We start from the raw sequence: 25,627 nt of genomic DNA, 5'->3' as shown, positions 1-25,627 counted from the left end.
CAGAAGCTGCTGCTGGCCTTCTACTGCTCCTCAGTGGAGAGCACACTGTCCTACTGCCTGGATGTCTAAGATGAGGGGCCAAAGCTGAGAACAGGAAGACTCAAATTCTGTTATGCAAAGATTAGTTTCCCTGTGTCGAGGTAAGTGATATGCAGGGAAGGATTTCCTTGCCAGGATGATGGAGGATGCATCAAGACATTCCAGTCTGGATTACAGCATTTGTCACTGGCCTCTGTATGGCGCCAAAGAGCCTTATGTAATTTGCTAATTATTTGTAATTAAGTCAAACTTTCATGAATACCTGGACCCTATCAATGTTGCACATGTAGTCCAACAAAATGTCTCCAGCCTCCAGCAGCCCACTGGTGTGACCAAACAATGAGAAAGACATTTCATGAGGGTGGCCTGAGGGCCCCGTGCCCTCTACTGGCCCTGTGTGCACTGCCCAACACCACAGAGTCTCATTGAGATTTGCCATAGAATTTGAGAATTGTCAGGTCCACCACTGGGTCCTGGGTTCCTCTCGGTGCAGTAGCCAGGACAGGTCATCCTCTAACACTCAGAAAAACACATTTCAGATTTTACTTTACTTTTAAGTTAATTCATTAATTAATTAAACAAAAGAAAATGAAAGAAAGAAAACAGAACGAGGTTGTAGGCTTTATGTGGTCAGATTTTGTTTAATATCTCCACCCAAACTGATTTCCAGGTCAACATGTGATGTCACACAACATCATGTGGCTGGGACTGGACCAAAGACCTGGACTGAAGTAGCTTTCAAACCGCACTAGAGTGGATTTCTGCTACGTGTCTATCAGCATGTTACCCTCAGCAGCTCTTTTTCATGTATTTTTTCTATATTTTTCTATATATACTTAAAAAAACACATTTTCTAGTCCTGTCAAAGGGCAGAACCCCATCTCCATAGAGACTGTGTCAGCTCCCAAACAGACAAAAAACAAACTAAAAACCAGCAAAAAACAACTTAAACATAGAAAATCACAAAGAAAGAACAATACAGTATCCACATCTGAACCAAAGAGTAAAACAGTGAAATGTGGATTATTAAATATTAGGTCTCTATGTACCAGCTCACTCCCGGTGACTACTTGGCGGAACCTAGTGCCTGTTGCTCGGTCAGGCCTCTTCTGGGGCAAAGGGGGCCCTCGGGCCTCCGGCCTCTGGGCCTGCGGCTCGGTTCTCTCTGGCACAGCTGGCTGTCGGCAGAGCCAGCGGGCACGCCACTGCAGCCCCCTCTGGCTTCTGCTCCGTGGCTACTGGGTGACCCCTCATCTGGGGCTCTCCTCAGCTCTTCCCAGGAGGGTGGCACGGATGCCCCTCCGGTGGTCCTCCTTGGGCTCTCGCACTCTGGGGCCTCTGGATGTCTGGAGGCTGGATCTCCTCCATGCCTGCTTCATGCCCTGGGGGACGGGGCTATGGCTCTCTACATCCTCTAGCAGACCATTACATGGGGAAACCTTTTGAATACAAGCGTGCTGATCCACACAGGTGTGCACACGCGTGTTCACTGTTCATAGACATAAACTACACCTTTATTGGCTGCTATTTCCAAGCACATTGTGCGCTGTCGGTCCTGCTTGCTACACAACAACATTCAATATTTACTGCTGTTTACACTTAGCTGGATTAACACAATGGTGTTGTGTTTAGTATGTTGCTCTGTGTTTTTTGCTTGTTTTCTCTTCTTTTTCTCTCAACAGGTGATCCAGGAGATTTTTTTTCTCTTCTTTCTCTTTTTAAGTTTCCTTTCTCACTGTCCCTCTTCCCTTCTGTTTTTCTTTTCCTTCATCTTTCTTTCTCCCTTTCCTATCCCTCAGTCATGTCTGTCCCGTCTGTAACAATTGAAAATAAAATAAAATAAATAATAACAACAAAGGTTGATCAAATGGACCAATACGGCAAGGCCGTGATGATCCATTTGGTAAAGTAAATCCATTGGGTCTCCTTGTTGGCCTTCAGACAACAATTCTGACGGCTAAAGAACCAAATGGAACAGGAAAAAAAATATTAGGTCTCTCTCCTCCAAGTCTCTGTTAGTACATGACTTAATAGTTGATCAACAAATTGATTTACTCTGCCTTACAGAAACCTGGTTGCAGCAGGATGATTATGTTAGTTTAAATGAATCAACACCCCCGAGTCATTCTAACTACCAGAAATCTCGAAGCACAGGCCGAGGGGGCGGTGTTGCAGCAATTTTTGACACCAGCCTATTAAACAACCAAAGACCCAGACAGACTTTTAATTCATTTGAAAGCCTGATGCTTAGCCTCGTCCACCCCAGCTGTGAAACTCAGAAACCAGTCTTACTTGTTATCATCTATCATCCACCTGGGCCTTACACAGAGTTTCTGTCTGATTTCTCAGACTTTATATCTGATTTAGTTCTGAGCTCAGATAAAATAATTATTGTGGGTGATTTTAACATCCATGTAGATGCTAAAAATGACAGCCTCAACATGGCATTTAATCTGTTATTAGAATCAATTGGCTTCTCTCAAAATGTAAAAGAACCCACCCACCACTTTAATCACACTCTAGACCTTGTTTTAACATATGGCATAGAAACTGAACATTTAACAGTGTTTCCTGAAAACCCTCTCCTGTCTGATCATTTCCTGATAACATTTACATTTACAATAATTGATTACACAGCAGTGGAGAGTAGACTTTATCACAGTAGATGTCTTCCTGAAAGCGCTGTAACTAAGTTTAAGAATATAATCCACCCACTGTTATCATCTTCAATGCCCTGTACCAACAACGATGTAATGGGAACTTCGAGAAACTCGTGGATTCTTCCACTGACCGCTGCGGCACACCTGCAGGGTAAACCTCCGCCTACCCTACTCCTGCTTTACAGGTGAAAATAGAGCAACAGGACCGCTAGTCTTTGACTTTATTTATTTTCTGCTGTGTTTTACTTGCATCTATTTGAAAGATTGAGTGTAAACACAAAAAATATTTTATTTTATGTGCTGGAATGTGCAGAAAATAGGTTTAAATGTTAAACTAATTTCTTCCAGTCAGAGAATGGTGCATATAATTAAAATTTTACTTGATGCATAAAGTTAAAAGATTAAAACTGATAAAACAAGTTTAAAAAAAAAGAGACTTTTCCATTTGATTACATTTTGTATGATGGATTATGCAGAAAAAGTAGAATTGGGCTGAAAGATCTATCGCTTTATCACCTATTCAGGTTGTAAATCGTGTTTTTAAAAAGTAACTAAGTAACTAAGTAATTAATTACTTTTGAAAATAAGTAATCAGTAAAGTAATGGGATTACTTTTTTGGGGAAGTGATCAGTAATTAGTTACTGATTACTTTTTTCAAGTAACTTGACCAACACTGCCCATGATGCACTGAGTTTTTCCTTTCCAGTCACCTTTCTCACTCACTGTGTATTAACAGACCTCTCTGCATTGAATCATATCTGTTATTAACCTCTGTCTCTCTTCCACAGCATGTCTTTATCCTGTCTTCCTTCTCTCACCCCAACCGGTCGCAGCAGATGGCCCCGCCCCTCCCTGAGCCTGGTTCTGCCGGAGGTTTCTTCCTGTTAAAAGGGAGTTTTTCCTTCCCACTGTCGCCAAAGTGCTTGCTCATAGGGGGTCATATGATTGTTGGGTTTTCTCTGAATCTATTATTGTACGATCTACTGTACAATATAAAGCACCTTGAGGTGACTGTTGTTTTGATTTGGCGCTATACAAATAAAATTGAATTGAATTGAATTGAAAAGTGGGATTTTAAATCTTTTAGAAGCTTTTCAAACATGATCATCAGGGGAGATCTCATTTCATCTGTTTTGTTTTCTTCCATATGACTGTTTTATTTCCTCATACTCTTACCTCTCAAAGAGTTGGGGTCCCAGAAGAAATCTACAAAAATCTGTGAAAAGAAAATGCTTCATTGCTCTTTTCCTACTTTTATCTGGAAATGTACACCCCAATCCTGGTCCAGATTACAAATGTTTGAGTAGTCCTTGTGATGTTAAAGGTATTATTTCTTTAAATGTCAGAAGTCTTCTTCCTAACCTGGATTCAGTGTAACTTTGGGTGAACACATCTGATTCTGATATTCTCATATTACCTGAAACCTTGCTTACAAAATCAATTACTGTTTAGCAATAATGAGACAGTGTGTCATGACGCTGTTTCTTCTTCACTGCACACTGATGCAAATACAGAATCACCACCTCCAGACAGCTTTTTTATTCATTTTTTATTCAGCTCTTCAGAAATGATTGTCAGATTTTTGGAAGCATTCATTCTTGCATCATCATCTTTACCCTGTATTCAAGTTTACCAATTCATCTTTTTCCTATTTTTGGTCATATACATATCCTGTTCCACTGGAGTTTCAGATAATAAGGTCAAAATGTTTACAAGTCCTGAGCGCCAAAAAAATCAGAATGACCTGAACATTTACATTTAACCATTTTTTAAGTTGCTGCTTCTTCTATGGAAGTGGAAGAGCTCCAGTTGGATAATTCTGAATGCAGCTGTGTTCCTGAGGTGGCTGAGTAAGTCCGCATGAAAACAAGACAATAACAGAACCAAATTTAAAATGGATGATTTCATCATAGAGGGGATACAAAACATCAGTAACACTGATCCTGGTACAGCAGTAACATTGTGATATGATACAGGACAATCTCTCTGCTGGATGGTTATTTCATTATATATCAGTAACAAGGTCAGAGATCACATTGAGAGAAATCTGCATTCATTCTTTACTGAAGCCCATAGCGCCCCTTTAAAGAGAAGAGGAGAGTGAGGGGGAAGGTCCATGTTGCAGTTTTCCATTGTTGTCATCAAAGCCAAGTGAAATACTTGTGTGAGTAGACATCTGTTTTAGAGCAGCAAAGCTGGAAGGATTGTTCCCTGGCACGTCCCAAAGCCCACCCTGTAGCCATCTCCTTCACAGTAACCTAAACAGAGGAAGCCATTGGACACGTATATGACCAGTGTCATGATGCTGTGTAATACTGTGTAAACTGAATTTCTGTCAGGCAATATAAAAGTAAAACTTTCTCTACTTTAGTGAGCCATCTGTTTGTAGTCATACATTTGTTTAGGGCTGTGCGATATGACCAAAATCTCATATCCTGATATAAGACATTTATTGTCCTGACAACGATATAAATCAGAAAAATTTTAGATTTTCTGCTAATTCTGTGAATCTCAGGCGACTCGACTTGCATGAAATGTTTCCAGCTGGGCGTTGAGTGTTTTGACCCATGCATGAAACTATACATTTTTAGATATAAGTTGTAAAGGCCACTTATATCTAAAAAAAAGCGAGAACTTTAAGAAATTAATACAGCCACTACAGTGACCATCACAACGCTGATAAAATATTGCTGTAAATAGTTTATTTGCAACACCACGAAACAAACGGTAGCGTAAAATGAAACGATGGATGTTTTCATATCATCATCCGAGCCGATGTCGTTATCTCGAACAGCTACATTTGTTTATGTATTATTGTTATTATTTAACTATTTGTTTTTAACAATAATAATAAAATATTGAAATACGCTTTGAAACTGAACAGATTCCTTTCATAATGTCAGCCAAATTAAATTTTCAAGTTCAAGAAGTCCAAACTTCAGCTGCAAAATTAAGGTAAGAGTTTATCTGGAAATGCCTGAAGCACCGAGAGTCCGACAGTGTACCAGCATGCAGTTATGTTCTAATTCTTCAATCCTTATGTTTTGTCTATCGTAGTTAACCTTATCTTTATGTCCATGTTGGCATTATGTAAAGATGCAAAAATGTTATTGCTACTTCTAAAAATATTGTGACATAAATCCAAATGATATGAAGTGGAAAGCTTACGTTTTAAACAGACCAACCTGATATAGTGACTTCATCTCCATCATTCAAGAAGGTTCTAGTTCCTTCTCCTCCCAGGTCAATGTTCTTAGATCCATTCCACGACAGCTCAAGCATGGAGCCAAAGCTCTCTGGATCCTGCCATGAAACAAACCAGTTGCAATAAGGACAATGGAAAAGCAACAACAGTGTGACAAGCCCACAAGAGAATTTGCTAATGAGTGATGTTATGTAATCTAGCTTATAAACTGAGAACTGACAGACAAAAAGGTACACATTACAGTCATCGAGTCCTAAGCATATTGTGCATGTGGACACTCACAGGTCCACTGATGGTGCCTGAAGCGAGCAGGTCTCCTGGTTTGACATTGCAACCATTGACCGTGTGATGGGCAAGCTGCTGCTTCATGGTCCAGTACATGTACTTGAGTCAGAGAGACAGAAATAAAAATAAAACATTAGTGAATTCAAGACGGGGACAGTCATGGTATGCAGCAGCACAGCACGCTTTTCTACTGTGCACCTTATTTTGTGTTTTTTATGCCTTTTTACTGCAGCTTCCTGCAACACACTGTCACTTTCAGTCATCAGACATCAGCCTGAACCTGGGCTTTACTTCAGATTGGACCGACATTATCCCACCTGAGATTGTGAGACCACCCAGCGCTCTGTGGTACATTGTCAGAAACAGCAAGAAACACAGACAGCCGAGGGAGAGGAAACAAAAGTGGTAATCATATCCAGCTGTCAAAATAACAACACAAACCCCTCCATCCATCCTCATCCTCCTCATTAATGACAGCTCCCTCACAAACATCCCTGATCCCTCAGCGGAGTTACCCGGCCAGACATTACACTGCCAGGACCACAACAAAGGAAGGGGGGGTGCTCTGTGCTTATGTGCTTCAGGACTGCTGCCGTAACAATAGGATTGTGGACAGTCACTACTCACATGTCAAATAAGTGCAGGCCCTTTAATTTACCTCACAAGCTAACGACAGCTGCATCAAACAGCAGAGAGAGCACCCGGAGAGTGTCCATAATCTTGCTTTCAAAAGTCATGTTTAAATCTGTTAACATGAAATTCCAACATGTTACATGTCCTTGAACTTGCCGGTGCTCAGAATATAGCCTGAAGCTGAATGTCTATAAAACAAAAGAACTCATAATAATGATGCATTTTATTAATTAATTTATTATTATTATTATTATTATTATTATTATTATTATTATTATTATTATTATTATTATTATTATTAATTATAATGGACTTCAGGAGGTACAGACTTCCACTCCCCTCTCATAATAAATTGAGAACGGGTGGAATCTGTCTCCACCGTCAAGTTTCTGAGCACCCACATCTCTGCTCATCTTACCTGGACCCGCAACACAAACCCATTGGTAAAGAAGGCCCAAACTGGCTGCACTTCCTCGGTGTCCCGAGAAAGAATAACCTGGACCGAAAGCTGCTGCTGGCCTTCTACATCTCCTCAGTGGAGAGCGTGTTGCACAGATGGTAATTAGCACAGCCCAAAAACTGATTGGCTTTCCTCTGCCACCCCTGGAGGACATCATCAGATCCTCCTGTCTCAGAAAAACTTGGCCCTTCACAGGTGAATCCTTGCACCCCACCCACCACCTGTTTGACCCACTGCCCTGGTTGGGACCACAGTCAGTCAGGTCCCACATCTCCAGACTCACAAACAGTTTCTTCCCCAGAGACATTTGGATGGTTAACAAACACTACAACCCTTACAACTCATGCCACACAAATATGGACTCTATACTCAGAGCAAATCCTTTGCACTACTTCCAAGCACATGGTTCTCCAGTGTGTGCCTTTCTCTTGTTTTGTATATATTCCTGTTGACTGTATAAATTTCACCTGTTTGTTATTTTTTCCTGCTGTTTTTCTATTTACCTTTTATTCCTATACAGTTAGCATCACCCATAATTTTGTTGTAGATGTACATTGGCAATAAAGGGCTATTCTATTCTATTCTATTCTATTCTATTCTAAAAGAGAGCGACTGAAACTTTTTCTCCATTCTCCTAACGAATAAAGGCCAATCCTTCCTTTTGCAGTCTTCTGACCAGCTGAGAGAAATGAAGAAATCAACAGTGTCAAAATTGCTACAGCTACACTAAATAGATAAAAATGTCAGAAAACACATTTTACATAACACAAACATTTACAAGAGAATCGGTCTTTCTAAAGAACTCACTGACTTTGAGTGTGGTGCTGTAACAGGATTCCAAATCAGTTCATAAAAATGCTTCCCTTAGTCCATGTCTGGAAAGGTTCTCCAGGTTCTCCAGGTCATTGTAGTCTAAGAAGCTTGGTAAGAAACGCGTCTGAACGTCTTTAAGTTTCCTTGAAGACGTTTCACTTTTCATCCGAGAAGCTTCTTCAGCTCTAAGAACAATTGGTGCAGAGTCACAGCTTTTAAGCCCTATGGGAGCGTCCCCCCAAGAGAGACATGGACCCCCTCAGATGAGAGGTGAAACGTCTTGAGGGAAACTTGAAGTAGTCCAGACGCTTTTCTTACCAAGCTCCTTAGACTTCCCTTATTCCATGGCCAGTTTTATGTTGTTTCTTTGCTGCAGCAACTCAAAAGAACGGAGCAATCCATGTCAAGTTAAATCAAAGGATTGCTGAGAGGCAAGGCTTTAAATGACTCGATAACTTCAAAATCCCTCTGGCATTAACATCAGCACAAAAACTGTGTGCTGAGAGCTTCACAGCATGGATCTCCATCTGTTGCATATATAATGTGTAGATGGCTTACTACTTTTGTTTATACATGCTGTTTTTCTTTAGTGGTGATCATGTGCAGCCAAGAAATATAATAAAATATAATCATTTAAGAATGAAGCAACCATAAAATGCTGGCAAAACAGGCATAGCTGAGACAGCAACATGTCAAGTCCTCTTTAATCGTATTTTATATAATAAGGTTTTTTTGTTTAAAAACATGCATTAATATAGTTCTGGCTCTGCAACCATGAATCTTACCTTGAAGTTTGATCTGCAGATGTTCACAGCTTCAGCCATGCCTTTGCCTTTAACAACAGAACAGATATTCATTTCAAAACATGTTACTCTCCTAACCAAGAGCATTATTATAGTGAACTAAAACTAAACTAAAAATGTGGGCAAATGGTTAACTGAAATAAAATCGCATCCTTGCATCCATCTTCTTCTATTTAGTAGAAATAAGAACTATCCTTAAAAAAATTAATAAAAGTAATTAAAGCAGCATTGTGTACTTTTAAAATAACTAAGTTCAAATGAAAGTATATAATAAATGAGCTTATTTTAGGGTTGTGACAGTTTGGTCAATTGTGTTTGTTGCCTGACCTGGACTGTCAGTGTGTCTTTGAGTCAACAAAAGTGCAACCTCCTTTATGTTATAATAGCAGAGTAGCACTGACACTTTTAAAAAGCAAACTGAAATAAAATATTTTGACTAAAAAGACTAAAAGCTAAGCTGAAAAGAATAAACTTACTCTGGCAACGAACTGAAGCTAAACTGAAGGGAAAACAAATGAAACAAAAATAATAATAATAATAATCTAGGATCAAAGTTATTGTAGTCTTGTAGTTTCTAATTTTTATTTTTATTTCATTTGGAGATTTGGTTTTCAGGCAACCACCAGTTTACAGTAAATACAGAAATAATGCTTTACACCAGCCATTCCCACAGTCAAGAGTCCTGCGGCCCACTTAAAAACCAGAAAATCCAATGGGGTCAACAAAATCTTAAACTTTTAAGGCCAGAAAATTCTCATTTTTTGAAAAAAATCTGATCAAACTACGAGAAAAATTTGTATTTCTTTGAATATCTTATTCCCAAACCAAACAGCAGAAGATTGTTGTCTATTAAGTGCTAATGCTACCCAGTCATTTGTTTAGGCCAATATGTGACTCACTGGGACAGACTATACATAAACACACCCAACGACAGTAAAGTTTACAACTCTGTTATAGCATTCATTAAAGTATCTACCCAACAGTATGTAGAAGGTTGAATGAGACTCACTTAACCAGCTGCATTAGGATGCTGCCTGCATATTGAAACATCACAGAAACTCTATTACTATATATTACTTAACACTGGCAGGGACAGTGCTACTCCTCACGAGAGAACTTGACCATGAGTATATGTACAATTGATATGATGATAGTTTGTGGATGGTACCTTTTAGTGAAACAAACAGATTAATATTGAAAGTAAACGCATCATGGTGTTGCAGGTATGGGAGGGGTTCTGGATCCTGTTGGAAGACACAAAATACAAAGCTGAAAAAGAACAGTGAGCAAAAAGAGATGAAAAAGAACACATTTTCATTTCACAGGTTAGAATGATGAAAGAAAAAGGTTGTGAGGTGATGTCAGATGGGACGGTCTGGCTTGTAGTCTTTGCTCTAATTCATCGCAAAGGTGTTCAGCCAGGTTGAGATGAGGACTCTGTGCAGGTCAAGTTCTTCCTTGTCAATCTCACCAGTCAATCCCATCGTTATGGACCTTGATTTGTGCACTGGTGCACAGTCATGTAGGAAGGGATCAAGTTGGGAACATGAAACTGAATGAAACTGAACATGAATGACTTGGAATGCTGAAGCATTAAGAGTTCCTTTCACTGGAAGTAAGGGGCTGATCCCAGCTCCTGAAAAAAAAAAACCCCCACCATAATCCTCCCTCCTTTAAGAAAATGACACTTGGCACAGTGGCAGTGAAGTACCACTTTTATGGCAACAACCAAACCCAGACTCCTCTATCAGACTGACAGAAGCACGATTCATTACTTCAGAGACACATCTCCACTGTTCTAGAGTTCAAGCTCCTGTTCTGCTGATGGGTTAAGGACCTTTATCGCCTTGTCCAGCATTATTTTAATTTGTTTGTTTTTTTTGCCTGTCCTGTCCAGTACTGTAGCCATCAGAATTATTGTCTGAAGGCCAAGAAAAATGCCCAATCGATTTATTTTCCCTAGTGGACCATTACATATTTGCTAAACTGGTCTTGATTGACTGGTCCACTTGATTAGATTTTTCTTTACTTTAAGTTATTACTAGAAAGAAGATTAAGAAGAAGGAAAGTGAAGTTGGGAAGAGAATTAAACGAATGAGAGGGGAAAAAAATAAAGGAGAAGACGGGTAGAGAGAAAGGACACTGAAAATATACTTGGCCGCAGCGACGAGCCCAGAGGCTCCACTGGCAGCCGGCTATGCCACCAGGAGTGAGCAGTACTCACCCAAACACCCAGCTGTAGGCATAACCACCAATGCACCGGCAGCTGGGGGCACCAGCCAATGGGAGGGTGTGTGGTGGGAGGGGCCTGAGATGTTCTGAGAGAGGTGGAATCTGAGACCTGACCTAACACCTAGATATAGATGAACAGGCACACACAGACACAAAGATCCGTTCCCACCCTCATGCACACATATACAAATACTCAGCACTTGCCCAACATGGACACACACAGAAATAAATGTAGTACACACACTCACACTCCCCTCTACATACTCTATACTCCCCGGTCCAGGCACAAGCACCCCCAGAGGAGCAATCCCAGACCATGGACATGGTTCCCTTTACGCTGGGGTGGAGAAAAGAAAACCACCCCGGGTCCTGCAACAGCAGGGAAGCCCACCAGCCCAGACTCAGACCAGCTTCTCCTCCCAACCCTCCACCCCAGATGGCAAACAGAGAACGGGGTGTGTGAAGAAAGGAAGCCCCTTCCTGGAGTCGGCTCACCCCCTGACCCCCATGTGTGACCCGTTCCCTGATATCCACCAAGGACAGTGGGTGCCTGGGCCCATCCAGACTGAGGCCCACAGCAGCAGCACCACCAAGCCACACAGAGCATGAGGAAGCCCCATCCATGCAGTTAACTCCCAGACTGCATAAGACAATAGACGCCCAAGTTGAGTTCATCTTTTGACTCGATGCTATAGTCTGATTCAAATGTGCTCCTTAATTATTTTTGAGCAATGTACTACATGCCCCTTATCTTTGTTATTGTTAATTGAGAACCTTATGTTCACCTGAATGGGGTTAGGCTCAGCAAAGGGTAACAGTGCCTCCATGGGGACGACCCAAGGTGAAATAGTTGTCCCAAAATTCTTCCCCAGGAAAGGTCCCAATGGAACATACTCCCAGGCCTGGATGTCCCTAGCTGAGAATAAACACAAGTGAGAGAAGAGAGTAATTAGGAAGGTTATTCTTTTTTCTTTCCAAATTACTTTGCAGATTATTCAATCCACTCTTGTGGCAAACCTTTAATTTAATAAGTTGTATTCCTGGACACAAATCTCCAAAGTGCATAATTATCGGTTAATACAAGAGTTCAAATATGGTTTTCCATTCATAAAACTTTGTGTTCTTCGTTGCCACATTGACAAGTGTATACTGAGAATTCTTTATAGTCTATACGTTGGTCGCACATACGTCCAGATTAAATATCTTTGTTTCAAAATCATGCAGAGTGTAATGATTTGTGTATTTATGTCAGTGAACACAAACAAATGCATTGCCTTGTCACGGCCTTTTCATGTTTTGCCATGAGAATTGGTAGTAAGGGACAATTCATCCATTCTATTTATTAATGAATCAATTTTTCAAGGGACATTTCTAAAATACACGCACAAGCACATGTTTGGTCTAAGTAATGTTTTATATTTACTAAAACAAACTGTTGACAAGTTAAATTTAATCTTGATCTTGAAAGGTTAGTATATCCAGTTCATACCTAGTACCATAATTCATTGTTGTAATCCAAAGTTTCATATTCATTTCATTTTATTCAATTCACTGTTCCTCAGATTCCACTTCATTTAGAAACTGATTTCTTTTGATCTCACAACATTTTAATGTTTAAAATTACATCTATAACAAATCAGTGATTAGAAAAATATATTTTTAATTAAATTAAGAAAACATTTTCTACAATTTAAAGCTGCAGTGGAGACCGTCTAATTAAATCGTCTAGATGATCGCTTGGTTCAAAGTTGCATTGGCTACTGTGGTACCAGCATGGCCGCCTACAGGTTTAGTTTTAATGAAGCTGGTTCCTCTCATGAAATCTAGCTGCAGTTCATAATTAGACAGTGGATGTTGTTTAAGTATATTATACAACAGTATTGTGTAAGTATATATTTCCACAAACAATGACTCAAATGGAGCTGTGGCAGTGTAACAGGACTGTTACTTACGAAGAGTAACTCTCTGCTTTGGGGGTGACTGTAGCTCAGGAGTCAGAGCAGCTCCGCTAACTGAAAGGTTGGTGGTTTGATGCCTGGCTGCTCCAGTCTGCATAGCAAATATCCTGTGGCAAGATACTAACCTCAATTTGTTCTCTGATGCATCTATCAGATTAAAAATGTGTGTGAATGAAAGCACTTTCTTTTTCTTTTTGGGTTACTTATTCTTTGATGTTCAAAAAATGTATGGGTCCATTTTGAAATGTTTGTTTCGTGCTGGCAATAGTTTTAATGCCAGTCTTCTTTCAGAATCTTTTTCTGTTCTTGCACACAGATACATTTCATTGCCTGAGCTTTCTCCACTTTAAAAAAATACTTTATAAACAAGAAGAAAGCATTGCATTTAGCTTATTGTGCAGTTCTATGGGAGAAAGTTTACATGGCAAATATTCATAGAAAGTCTGTGGTGAAGTCTGCAGCCTGATGTCCTGAGGGCATCAGCAGTCGTGTATAAAGTAAAAGTGACATCAGTTCACCTTCAAGCTGCATATTCAGCAGAAATGTCACAGGCTGAAAAACCTCTTACCACTGTACTGTTAGGAGGAAAAGCTGGGGACTAAAGTGAAGAGTTCAGTATACACTAGTAAGACAGGATGTGCTTGAAATATCAAAAGTCCAGAGAATATGTTCCCTAACTTACAAGACAACTCCCTACTTACTGGATATTTTAAGAGTAAAGTTAAATTCAAAGGTTTTGTACATTTAGCTTTTTATTTTTTTTCTACGGCTTGTATCTCTCTGACACTCAGACACGAGAAGGCCTGGCTTACAATCTCCGCTCTGATTCATCATAAAGGTGTTCTATCAAGCTGAGAGGAGGACTCTGTGCAGGCTAGTCAAGTGCTTCCTCAGCAACGCCAATCTCAGCATCCACTGCCCTGTGATTTCACATGGCCCACCTGTCAGGGGTTTTGAGTTTATTCTGTATTTTTATTTTATTTATTCTAGTTGAGTTTAGCCGTTACTATCATCTGTCTCCTTGGTTTTTGTGTCTTGTTTCTTGTCTAGTCCGTCATGTGTTTTAGGTCTGTGTGTTCCATAGTGTCAAGCTTGTGTTGTCATGTCTATGTCTCTCCATGTTTCCTGTTTTATTTTGAAAGTCATGTGTTTCTATGTTCAATGAACATCTTGGGATAACAAAGCAGCAATATCTGCTCCTGTACTTTAGACACATGGGATTCATGTAGCCTCTCTCCAAGTACCAATAAAAGACAAGAGCTACAATAGTAGTTGTGTTGAAAAGGCACAACCTGTACTCCCTGAATAGCCTCCCAAATCACAGCCGGGCAGGGCAGAAGTAACTCACCCAGTGTTGTGCAGAGGATTACGGAGTGCACACATATTAGACTAAACAGCAGACTTGGTTTGTTGTGGAGGGTGGAAGTTCATGACTTATTTTTTCACTTTACTTTAACCGGAAATAAACTTTCAGTTACACTTTTAGCAGCTATAGCTATGAAAATATGAAAACAGCTTGCAGCATTCATAGCATGTAAAATTACATGCTATGAATATAAAAGGACAATTAGCCTTTACAACCAGATACAATGTGTCATTTGAACATAATTATTTGAGTCTCATAGGTGTTCTTATTGAATAGCGTCACAACCACATGTGAAATGTAAGATTCTGTGTAAACCTTAGTTTGACTATGGCATTGCAGTTGGTGGCGTACCGATGTGTTCTCTAGTAACGTTTTGGGAGTCCCCCCTTCTTCTCCTGCAGATTATCTACTATAAACATTCCCATTTCTGTTGCATAGTAAAACCATCTTCAAGCATTTACAACATGAAAATGTTGGTGAGGTGTATTGTTTAGAGACTCTTACCACTCCAGTCATTCATGAGTACCATTCCAAAGATGTGTTCATGGGCTTTCTGGATAGGAATGGGTTCCCCTAGCGGATTACCTCCTCCAACAAAGAATGCCTGATCACAAACAGAAGCAGTTGTGAATATGAAAACAACTAAATACTGAAGTACAATACTGAATATTCTGACCAGAGAAACTCTGATCTTTCTCTCAGTTAATTCAGATGTTGAAATTAAATTAATACAATTACAAATAAAATACACCTGGGCTGTTAGATTAAACAAACACATTAATCACCATCTCCAGTTCAATGTCCAGCTTCTTAGATGAGCCAAACACTGGGGGTTTTGCTAAAAAGAAGAACAAAGGCAACAGTTATCGTCAGCTATACGAGGTGAGACTGTGCCAAAGCTGCTCAAAGTCACAAGCACATCACGCAGTCATATCTGTGGACAAGTAAATGGTTTATATACAGCATATGATTGGATTTAGACGCTAAAGATGCATTAATTGATATTCTGATTACTAATAAAACACAAATTAGTTAAGCAACATACAAACAAAAATAAAAGAAAGTTCTTGAAACTAGATCAGGGGAAGCCTTGAGGATTTTTAGCACTTATATGATGAATGTAATTTGGATGCTTTACCTCTGATTTGGTCCATCGGGGTAATATAGATCGATCGTATTTAGTTCACTTACTAGTCTCTAACTTTGCGTCTTGCTGAACACACAGTGTAAAGTGATTTATCAAAACTTTTTTACTATTTGCTGCTGCTGTAAATTCCTTAGCATTAGATATCACTGCTGATTCATTGAATTAGCATTGATTTACTTTACTTATCCTGTTTGATGAGTAAAGGTTTACATGAAATCTTAAGATGTAAATGGTTTGATTTCACAAGACTTGAGACTTTATTACTTATTACTTGTTATTCTGTTTCTTTTTTTATTCTGTTTTCTTTGTTATTCTGTTTCTTTTTTTATTCTGTTTCTTTTTTTATTCTGTTTCTTTTTTTATTCTGTTTTCTTTGTTATTCTGTTTCTTTTTTTATTCTGTTTTCTTTTTTATTCTGTTTCTTTTTTTATTCTGTTTTCTTTGTTATTCTGTTTTCTTTGTTATTCTGTTTCTTTTTTTATTCTGTTTTCTTTTTTATTCTGTTTCTTTGTTATTCTGTTTCTTTTTTTATTCTGTTTCTTTTTTTATTCTGTTTTCTTTTTTATTCTGTTTCTTTGTTATTCTGTTTCTTTGTTATTCTGTTTCTTTCGCTGAGGGAACATGTGCACGTAATTTCGTTCCACCTCATGTAAACATCTGATGCGAATGACAATAAAGAATCCTTGAATTATAAGGATCTTACTCTGATCAGGCCTCATCTGGCCTGAAGGGCGGCGGATGGGAGTCCCAGAAACAACCACTGATGATGCCCGGCCATGGTATCCCACAGGAAGCCTCAACCTGCATAATACAGAACCCAAGTCACTACAACAAGCTGCTGTGCCACTTTAAGTCTGCAATGTGTAAAATGGATAGGAAATTGATTTCTGGCAAATAAGCTGCATCATTTCCAGTTATCTTCGAAATGTACAGTTAGTGACAACAACAAGAAGATAAGGGTAAAGGCATAACCTACAGAAATGAGACAAAGGTACTTATAGTTGAAGATGAAATATTAACCATAGTAAATAATGACTCATTTAATTATGTAAAAAAGCTCAATGTACGCGAGCGTGTGGGTAATTCTTCACAAAAAATTCCAAAAACAAGTATTTTTAGGCATGTAAATAATGTTGAATACTAAGAAATTTCAAATCACATATGTTGCTAAATGGCAAAATGTCTGACTTTGAGATGATAAAACCCACGGTAACATTTCTGTTTCAGTTCAGCAGCATCGATCGTTGGTCACGTTCATATTTTGATTGCTGGTTTTCTGGACTTAAATGTCTTCTGAATCATATTTTCAAAGTGTTTATATGCAATAAAATCCAAAAATAAATTCGCTTTAGTAACTTTGACACAGTAACATCTGCTGTAATATTTACACAGATTACTGTGGTTTACAGAAATACTCTATTCATTTTGGCCATGTCATTTCCAAGCAGTAACCTCAGAAAGACTGTATGGGCGTTTAGTTTGGCAGGTGTTTTGGTAGCAACCAGGGACCCCATACAATATATGATATGTTGAGCTTTTAAATTGCTTCATTTTATAAATGAACTGTTAAAATGAAGTGTTAGGTAACTTTATGCAACCTTCACTGCCTGAGATGAAATTATCCAGTACAGTGTGTCAGAGGGGCACACACTTATACTTAGCATTAGTCCCCTGAGAGTACAAATTAATTAGGCAAACCTTGTAGTGGCCCTCAGTATACCACAGTTTGTGGACAGTTTGAAATGATCTCTTTTAATATTACTACACATTAAGGCCTCCCAGTCAGCATTTTCTTCATTGTATCAAGTGTTTACTGTTGGTTGGATTCACAGTGTACCAGTTTGGCATCAGAGCATTCTCCTTTCCCCGGAACATGATCCCAACATTAGTGGCATGATCTCTGGAGGAGTAGAAGTCCGTGTAGTCTCCTATGAAAAACAGACAGTTCATGAATGGGATGGATGCTTTCTTTAACAAACATTTGCAGGAGCGGTCTGCATGCCTAGGCACTTGATTTAGTGTACCATTTCGAGATTAAGTATAAAAAAGCTTATTTTTGTTTGTACTCTCAGCCGCCTGCATTCTGGGTCCACTATGTGGTTCTCCACCCAGTTATATTTGCTCTGTCACAGCTGTAGCAGGCTGTAAAAATGTGTTCTGAATTTTGCAAGTGTCTTGAGCCACTGCTATAGAACCAGCAATGTCCTTGTAAAAGAAGAAACAGCATTATTTGATGTGTGTGTGGCGGGGCGTGGTTTACGATGCTGCTGCAGGTGCGCTTGATCCACCTGTGCGGCATCTGCAATTACGCCTCGCCTGCTTAAAAGTTTGGAGATGTGGTTAACAATGTGGTTGTTGGTGTGTTGAGCTGGTGGCGGGCTAGCTGCAGCTGTGTGTGGATGTATAGCAACCGTGTGAGTGTTAATAAAGTATGTTGAAAAGCATGTTTATGCCACCGGGCCTGCCGTGGTCGTTTACAGTGTGAAATTAATCAAAAAAGGCTTTTTACACAGGTGTGTATATATATGACATCAGAACAATGCAGAAGGTGCTTGCAGGCACCATTCCTGCCATTTTCTTTGGAAATAATGATATTTCTACATGACCTTGAAATTTTGAGTGGAAGTTTATATAAACTCGTCAACCACAACATTAAACTCAGACAGGTCAAGTACAATGACATTAAATCACATTAACTCAAGTTTGATAAGCGGTTAAGAAAATGTATTCATGAATGAATGGTATATATAAGTGTGTATAAGTGTACTCTGAAGTTCTTTGGGCAGTCAGTAAGATTTAAAGACTAGAAAAGTGCTGCAGTCAAGAGAGACTAATGACTCTCTCACTGCGTCCAGACTCAGCAGCTACGGCGCGCTGCCAGAGACCCTACGTATGCAGTTTAACAACCGTTTTTTGCCTTTGCTATCAGAACATCATGATAGCGTGATTACCTGACAGAAAATGACAATGAAGCCACATTTTTGCACAGGTTTGGCCTGTGGTCCTAAACTTTTGATCAGCTGTGAAACAGCCTGTTTCAATTTAAGTGTTGTTTTCAATAAATTGCTCCAAAAAATATTTTGTCTCACTCCCAATTCTGCTTGTTGCATGTTGAAGCTCTACTTGGAAACTTGTTTTACAATGCCATCTCTTCAATAATCATGCAAAATATGTTTGTTTTTTGCCATTTTTCAAATGGTCTTTAACTTTTAATTATGACTGTATACAAAAGCAAGTCCATTTTCATACAACAAAATCTCTGACAAGAGAAGTTTAGGTGAGGCTTACCAATGTTTGCAGGAAGGTGCATGATGACTGCGCTTTGATGGATAAATGCTCTGCACAGACAAAGGAAAGAGGTGGATATTAGCAAAATAAGCTTTTTCAAAAGAGGATACACACACTTATGGACATAAAATCTCCTGAAGACTAAATAATGCAAAGATACGTTTTGCTTTGTTTTGTTATATGTGGCTCAAAGGGGATTAAACAATACAAAACTGCATTTACAAACACAGACACACTTGTAGAGTGCAAAAAAATCCAGAAAAAAAACCCCTTAATATTCTGGCAGCTTTGCACCAGAAAAATATCTGAAAATAACAAAATCTATCATCACGTAAAACTGTGGAAATTTTCTGTAATTTAAATACAATAAATGTGTGTGACGTGTGGGATACTAAATTAGACTGTAGCTGTTTTAGCTTTAAATTTACTAGAATCACAGACTTTGTATAAAAATAAATGCAGTAGTAGTATTAAAAACAATGACATTACCTAACTGGTACAGTGGTTTAAAAATACAGCAATCTACTGTTTATTTTTATACGGACTGTATAATAGGTTTTTACGTGTATTCTAGCATAAAGTTAATGGATTTACCCTTTAAAAATTATCCTTGTTATTGTAATTATAATATATTGTTAACTACAGATGTTATAATGCACATACTGATCAATATGAATATTGAAAGAGATCATTTTATCATTTTATATAGCTTTTTCAAAAATTAGAGAATAATGAGATTTTGTTTTACAGTGCCATCTCTTCAATAACTAGGACACTTACTTGCTTTGCCTCAGCATTTAATTCTGTTAACAAACAGACCACAACAGAAAACCTCTAACAATCTGTCGTAAAAAAACGAAAGTGCTTTGTTCAAATGGCTGTTAATGAGCAATAAAAAACAGCAAGTAATTAAACCAAGGGTACACTAAATTTAGAGCCACACTGAATATGGCAAGTTTTCCTGGTGCTGCAGACACCTAAAGATATTTAGACACGTGCAGACAGCAAAGTTACTTTTCAGTCTAGTTGACAACAGGCATAGTTTCTATGGTGGTCTCGCTCTATCATTAGAAAATAACCACTACAAACTTCACTGGTGGTGGATTCTGAGTACACCACATCTCCAACTTCCTCACCTAAGCTGTTAAAACTGGAGTGCTTAAATTTTGGGCGAATATTGTAAATACCATTAGCCACATTATATTATAGATAGATGGATGGATGGATGGATGGATGGATAGATAGATAGATAGATAGATAGATAGATAGATAGATAGATAGATAGATAGATAGATAGATGGATAGATAGATAGATGCATGAGTGGGGCACAGAAAGGAATGGGCAAGAATACTAGAGGCACAAAACAACAGCTCCTGGTAGACAGAGCAGTCGTCCAAGACTGCAAGAGCAGGCTGACCAACCTGTGCACTGCCTCGATTGATTACAAGAAGGCCAATGACTCGATGCCCCACACCTGGATCCTAGAATACGTCGAACTGTACAATATCAACAGGACCCTAAGAGCCTTCATCAGGAACTCAAGTTTTTATAACATGGTAGTTTACTTGATCATACTAACTTTAGCTACTTACCTACCTTTAACTACTCTGTCAGGGGTATTAATAGTTAGTAATAGTTAATAGTATGGGGTATAAGTTAATATCTACAAGAGACAGTCCTAAATATAATGTATGAAATAAAAAAGGTTTTAGCTACCTTGCAGTCCTGAGCAGTAGCTAGAATGTGGGGTTTGCTGCTGTTGAAATCCACTGGTTTATGTAAGCATGGTTCTATGAGGCAAGCCACAGAGGAAAATGGCAGCTAAAGTTAACTGTTGGTGCCTCAATTCTTTTCCTTCATCCTGGGCTATAATAGAAAATGCAGACTCCCGATAAGCAGCAGTCTGCCACCTACTGGCAGCTGGCTCTTTGCAATAGTGTCTAGTGTTGAAGTGGCAATTTAAAGGGATGCACACTGACTATTGCCCTAATTAACATAATTTCATCTTAATGTTAATAACCCAAAATAATCTGTGTCCTGATTGCACACCTCACAACCCTGAATTGGACAACTGGGAAAACATGGATGGTATCTTATTTTTGTTTACTGGACATTTTAAACATGTGTTCCCCCTTCTTTCCTACCTGAAATACTTTTACCATATTATGTATTGTCATCCAGATGCTGTGAAAGAGCAAATCTAATATATTCACATGTATAATTCTTTTAAACCTAACTATTAGCATTTAGCATGTGTTTCCAGTTTATTCCAGACTTCCTGATTCTTTCTGATTCGTGTTTTATTCAGTTATCATTGCCATGGTATTAAATTGCTGCTTATTACACCAAAACTGCCAGTTGTTTCCTGGTCATCACTATTCTTTAAGCTTGTTTTAAAAGCTTATTAACATGGGTATTAATATGTTATTAAATAGAAGCAGGCAGTTTTGGATTTTGTAGCTGTTTCCGACTTGTTACATAGAAACTACCACAGTTGTTTCCAGGTAATAATCACACACTTTTTAAGCTTGTTTTAATATGTTATTAAACCGGCGGTTTCGCGGTTTCTTTCGTTTTGTTACTTTACTATAACCACTTTATCACCCAGCTGTATTTTCACATTGTTACCCCCAGTTTTTGGGCACTTATTATCCAGTTACATAAATTTATGTGGAATATTACTCAACTGTAACCACTGTTGCTACCATTATATTACTTGGATATTAAGTGGTTATTACTTTGCTAATTATGTGGTAATAACTTAGAAATCGCCACATTATTACGTTCATGTTTCTGCCTTGTTACCCTATTATTACTACTTCATTACAGAGCTGTAATAGAAAGCACAAAAATATATGTATTTTCTAAGAGAAAAACAACACAGTAGGCTGAGGATGAAGACGCAGTGTAGACTATGCTTTGTACTGTACACTCCTGTAAACTGTAAACAGACTGACCTGCTCCGAAGGCTCATATCATCTCTCAGTGTGCTCTCATTGGCTGACAGCAGCATTTGCACTGTCCTTCTGGCTTCCCTCCAGGCCTCATAACCAAGAGCCATGAATGCATTCAGTGTAGGCTTATAGGGACACAGATAAACGTTAGTATATGATCCACCAAGTAGCCTTTTTGGTACATTTCTTCAATGGAAAATGAAGCAAATAAAACTTTGGCTGATGCACAATACATTAGAGGGCGAGACCACAATCCAAGTGTAGGGGTTCTGTGTGACTAAATGTACACAGGAACCACTTGATCACTTCCAGCTTTGTCTGTTGTACTGTGAACATATCAAAAAGTAGAACTAGTAATGACAACCCTTTTGTTCTAATGAAAGCTGCTTAATTAATGAATATACTTTAAAATATTTCTACTGTCCTGTAATTTAGGATATCTAAAATATATGATCCACAGAGTTCAGAATGTGATTCTTCCTGACTGATCTCTATACAAAGGAAAATATTTACATTGCTTTGAGAAAATATTTGCTCCCCTTTCTGTTTGTCATATTTGTCCCACTTACATGTTTCAGATCAAATAGATTTTAATATTTTAATACATTTTAATATTATAGAAAGACAACCTTAGTAAATACAAAATATGATGATTTAACTTATTTAAGAACTGCCACCAACGGCAGCATTTAAAAAAAACACCATCATCATTTGAAAGGTTATTATGTTTTAAGAATGCATATTTGTCTTTCTAAATGATGTTTAGGACGAGACCTGCAGTCTGTCATGTTACTGAGAATGACAAATCTGTAAAATCTGAAGCTGCGGTATTCCTGGAATCTTTATTTTCATGCCTTTTTTAAGGCATAAGATTGTCTATTAAAGATCTGATCTTTAACTGACACAAAAAATTAACTTGCTGGACTGTATTGATATTCTACTGTATGATGAAGAGACATAGTATGGCAGTGATACAGTGGCTTGTAAAAGTATTGGGTCCCCTTGAACTTTCCCACATTTTGTCACATTACAGCCACAAACATGAATCAATGTTATTGGAATTCCAGGTGAAAGACCAACACAAAGTGGTGCACACGTGAGAAGTGGAACGAAAATCAGACATGATTCCAAACATTTGTTACAAATCAATAACTGCAAAGTGGGGTGTGCGTAATTATTCAGCCCTCTGAGTCAATACTTTGTAGAACCAGCTTTTGCTGCAGTTCCAGCTGCCAGTCTTTTAGGGTCTGTCTCTACCAGCTTTGCACATCTACAGACTGAAATCTTTGCCCATTCTTCTTTGCAAAACAGCTCCAGCTCAGTCAGATTAGATGGGCAGCGTTTGTGAACAGCAGTTTTCAGATCTTGCCACAGATTCTCGATTGGATTTAGATCTGGACTTTGACTGGGCCGTTCTAACACATGGATATGTTTTGTTTTAAACCATCCCATCGTTGCCCTGGCTTTATGTTTAGGGTCCATATTTGGCTCCATCCATCTTCCCATCAACTCTGACCAGCTTTCCTGTCCCTGCTGAAGAGAAGCACCCCCAGAGCACGATGCTGCCACCACCATATCTGACAGTGGGGATGGTGTGTTCAGAGTGATGTGCAGCGTTTTGCATTTTGGCCAAAAAGTTCCATGTTGGTCTCATCTGACCAGAGCACCTTCTTCCACATGTTTGCTGTGTCCCCCACTTGGCTTGTGGCAAACTGCAAACGGGACTTCTTATGGTTTCCTGTTAACAATGGCTTTCTTCTTGCCACTCTTCCATAAAGGCCAACTTTGTGCAGTGCACAACTAATAGTTGTCCTATGGACAGATTCCCCCACCTGAGCTGTAGATCTCTGCAGCTCGTCCAGAGTCACCATGGGCCTCTTGGCTGCATTTCTGATCAGCGCTCTCCTCGTTCGGCCTGTGAGTTTAGGTGGACGGCCTTGTCTTGGTAGGTTTACAGTTGTGCCATACTCCTTCCATTTCTGAATGATGGCTTGAACAGTGCTCCGTGGGATGTTCAAGGCTTGGGGAATCTTTTTGTAGCCTAAGCCTGCTTTAAATTTCTCAGTAACTTTATCCCTGACCTGTCTGGTGTGTTCTTTGGACTTCATGGTGTTGTTGCTCCCAATATTCTCTTAGACAACCTCTGAGGCCGTCACAGAGCAGCTGTATCTGTACTGACATTAGATTACACACAGGTGCACTCTATTTAGTCATTAGCACTCATCAGGCAACGTCTATGTGCAACTGACTGCACTCAGACCAAAGGGGCTGAATAATTACGCACACCCCACTTTGCAGTTATTTATTTGTAAAAAATGTTTGGAATCATGTATGATTTTCGTTCCACTTCTCACGTGTGCACCACTTTGTGTTGGTCTTTCACCTGGAATTCCAATAACATTGATTCATGTTTGTGGCTGTAATGTGACAAAATGTGGGAAAGTTCAAGGGGGGCGAACACTTTTGCAAGCCACTGTATTTTGTTTACTGAAATTTTGTTTAGTTAATGTCAGATTAAACAGGTAACCTGTGTTATTGGTTAATGTTTAGACTCACCTGGTCAAAGACATCTTGATGTTTGGAAAGCACAGGTCCTCTAAACAGAGACTTCACTGCACTGAGGTCTAGGATCTGGTCCCCAATCGCAACACCAATGCGATGTCTGGGCTTGGGAAGTACATGCATCCACAGAAATACACGTGACTAAATATTATCTACTATGCTTTCACATACACCACAGTTCCACCACCAGTGTTATGTACATCAGGGCAAAAGGCTCCCTTTAATGCAAGTAATAGTTCCCTACTAATACCACTGTTCTCTCTTCACATTAATTTAATTCTCATTGTGTCCTGTAGATGGAAGCATTGTCATCCAACCCCACTTGTAAAGGGACAAGTGAACCCATACCAGGCAAGAAAACATAGACACTGAATGCATGTATGTATGTATGTGTGTAGGTATGGGGGGAAGGGTTGAGGTTTTTCATTCAATTTTAATCAACTCTCTTTGTCTGTGTGACTAAACTAGTGTTTGTGAGCAGAACATTCCCATGGGTCGGGTTTTTACTTAGAGAAAAAGAGGCTCTGCTGTCATCTCTGTTACTGAAAGGTTACGCAATATCCCTTCATTATAATAGTAGTAAAAAGCAAACTACACTTACATTGTCAGGTGTAGAGAATATTCCATAAGGAAGGTTGTGGAAGGAGAAGTCAGAAGTTGGATCTACTGCTATAAAGGACATCTTCTCTTTGGCAGCTGGATTCAACTGAAGCTTACTGACTAACCAAAAGACTGAGCAGTAAGCTCTTCCAGATGTTTAACTTTAGAAAGGCCCCACCTCCTACTGGACAGCCAATCACATGTTGCCTAGAGTATCCACCTCTAGCTAAGGTCCCTGGAAGTTAATGCAAAACAGCCACATAAATGACTCAGCAAAACTGTAGCCTCATCTCTTGGTGGAGTATGGAGAGAGGGAAAGTTCATGCACCTTAGTAGAAAATGTTAAAGATCTCTCAGGTGTTAACTTTGAATGAAAAAGCCACAAGTAAGTAACACTTATATGATCGTGACAGATGCCATCGTTATTGTTTTAGTATTACTGATAGAAAATGTGCTGTCAGTCTTCTAGAGTTTAAATAAAGTGTTACCAAATGTTTTTAGTTCAATAAAGTTCAACACATAATTTGCCTTTGATGTCTGTGCTTTCCATCAGGAAGATACATGAATGAGTTTGAACGAGTGGCACTTCACAGAGGCAATTACTTTTTGTGTTTAAAACA

At 39.0% G+C, this 25,627-nt stretch overlaps 1 protein-coding gene across 2 annotated transcripts; it reads right to left on the bottom strand.

Moving 5' to 3' along the window:
* Positions 1–4,225: 4,225 nt before the first annotated feature.
* On the bottom strand, positions 4,226–25,154 carry fah (fumarylacetoacetate hydrolase (fumarylacetoacetase)). Of its 2 annotated transcripts, none has more exons than XM_040002147.1 (14): positions 25,009–25,154; positions 24,402–24,512; positions 21,849–21,970; positions 18,891–18,940; positions 17,440–17,530; positions 16,306–16,403; positions 15,241–15,293; positions 14,960–15,059; positions 11,917–12,047; positions 10,068–10,143; positions 8,882–8,928; positions 6,188–6,289; positions 5,886–6,003; positions 4,226–4,958 (listed from the first exon to the last, which is right to left on the bottom strand). In XM_040002147.1, exons 1-14 carry the CDS (start codon positions 25,087–25,089, stop codon positions 4,882–4,884), a joined length of 1,257 nt encoding a protein of 418 aa, XP_039858081.1. In that variant the 5' UTR covers positions 25,090–25,154; the 3' UTR covers positions 4,226–4,881. The 2 variants fall into 2 exon arrangements, with proteins under 2 accessions (XP_039858081.1, XP_039858082.1); XM_040002148.1 differs by having other exon boundaries at positions 24,402–24,507; positions 25,009–25,149.
* Between the last annotated feature and the right edge of the window lie 473 nt (positions 25,155–25,627).

Source organism: Simochromis diagramma, unplaced genomic scaffold, assembly GCF_900408965.1.
Source record: "Simochromis diagramma unplaced genomic scaffold, fSimDia1.1 OVJJ01000430.1, whole genome shotgun sequence".
NCBI classification, from domain to species: domain Eukaryota; kingdom Metazoa; phylum Chordata; class Actinopteri; order Cichliformes; family Cichlidae; genus Simochromis; species Simochromis diagramma.
The sequence above is the reverse complement of the archived record's forward strand: the minus strand, read 5'-3'. Positions and strand labels throughout refer to the sequence as shown.

Bases quoted from the DNA above. Each gene is read 5' to 3' on its own strand.
- fah (XM_040002147.1), bottom strand. From the start codon at position 25,089: ATGTCCTTTATAGCAGTAGATCCAACTTCTGACTTCTCCTTCCACAAC. The intron at 10,144-11,916 runs GTGAACATAAGG...GTCTTCCAACAG, and splicing joins CTGAGCCTAACCCCATTCAG to GATCCAGAACCCCTCCCATA. The intron at 4,959-5,885 runs GTTGGTCTGTTT...TCCTCTGTTTAG, and splicing joins AGATGAAGTCACTATATCAG to GTTACTGTGAAGGAGATGGC.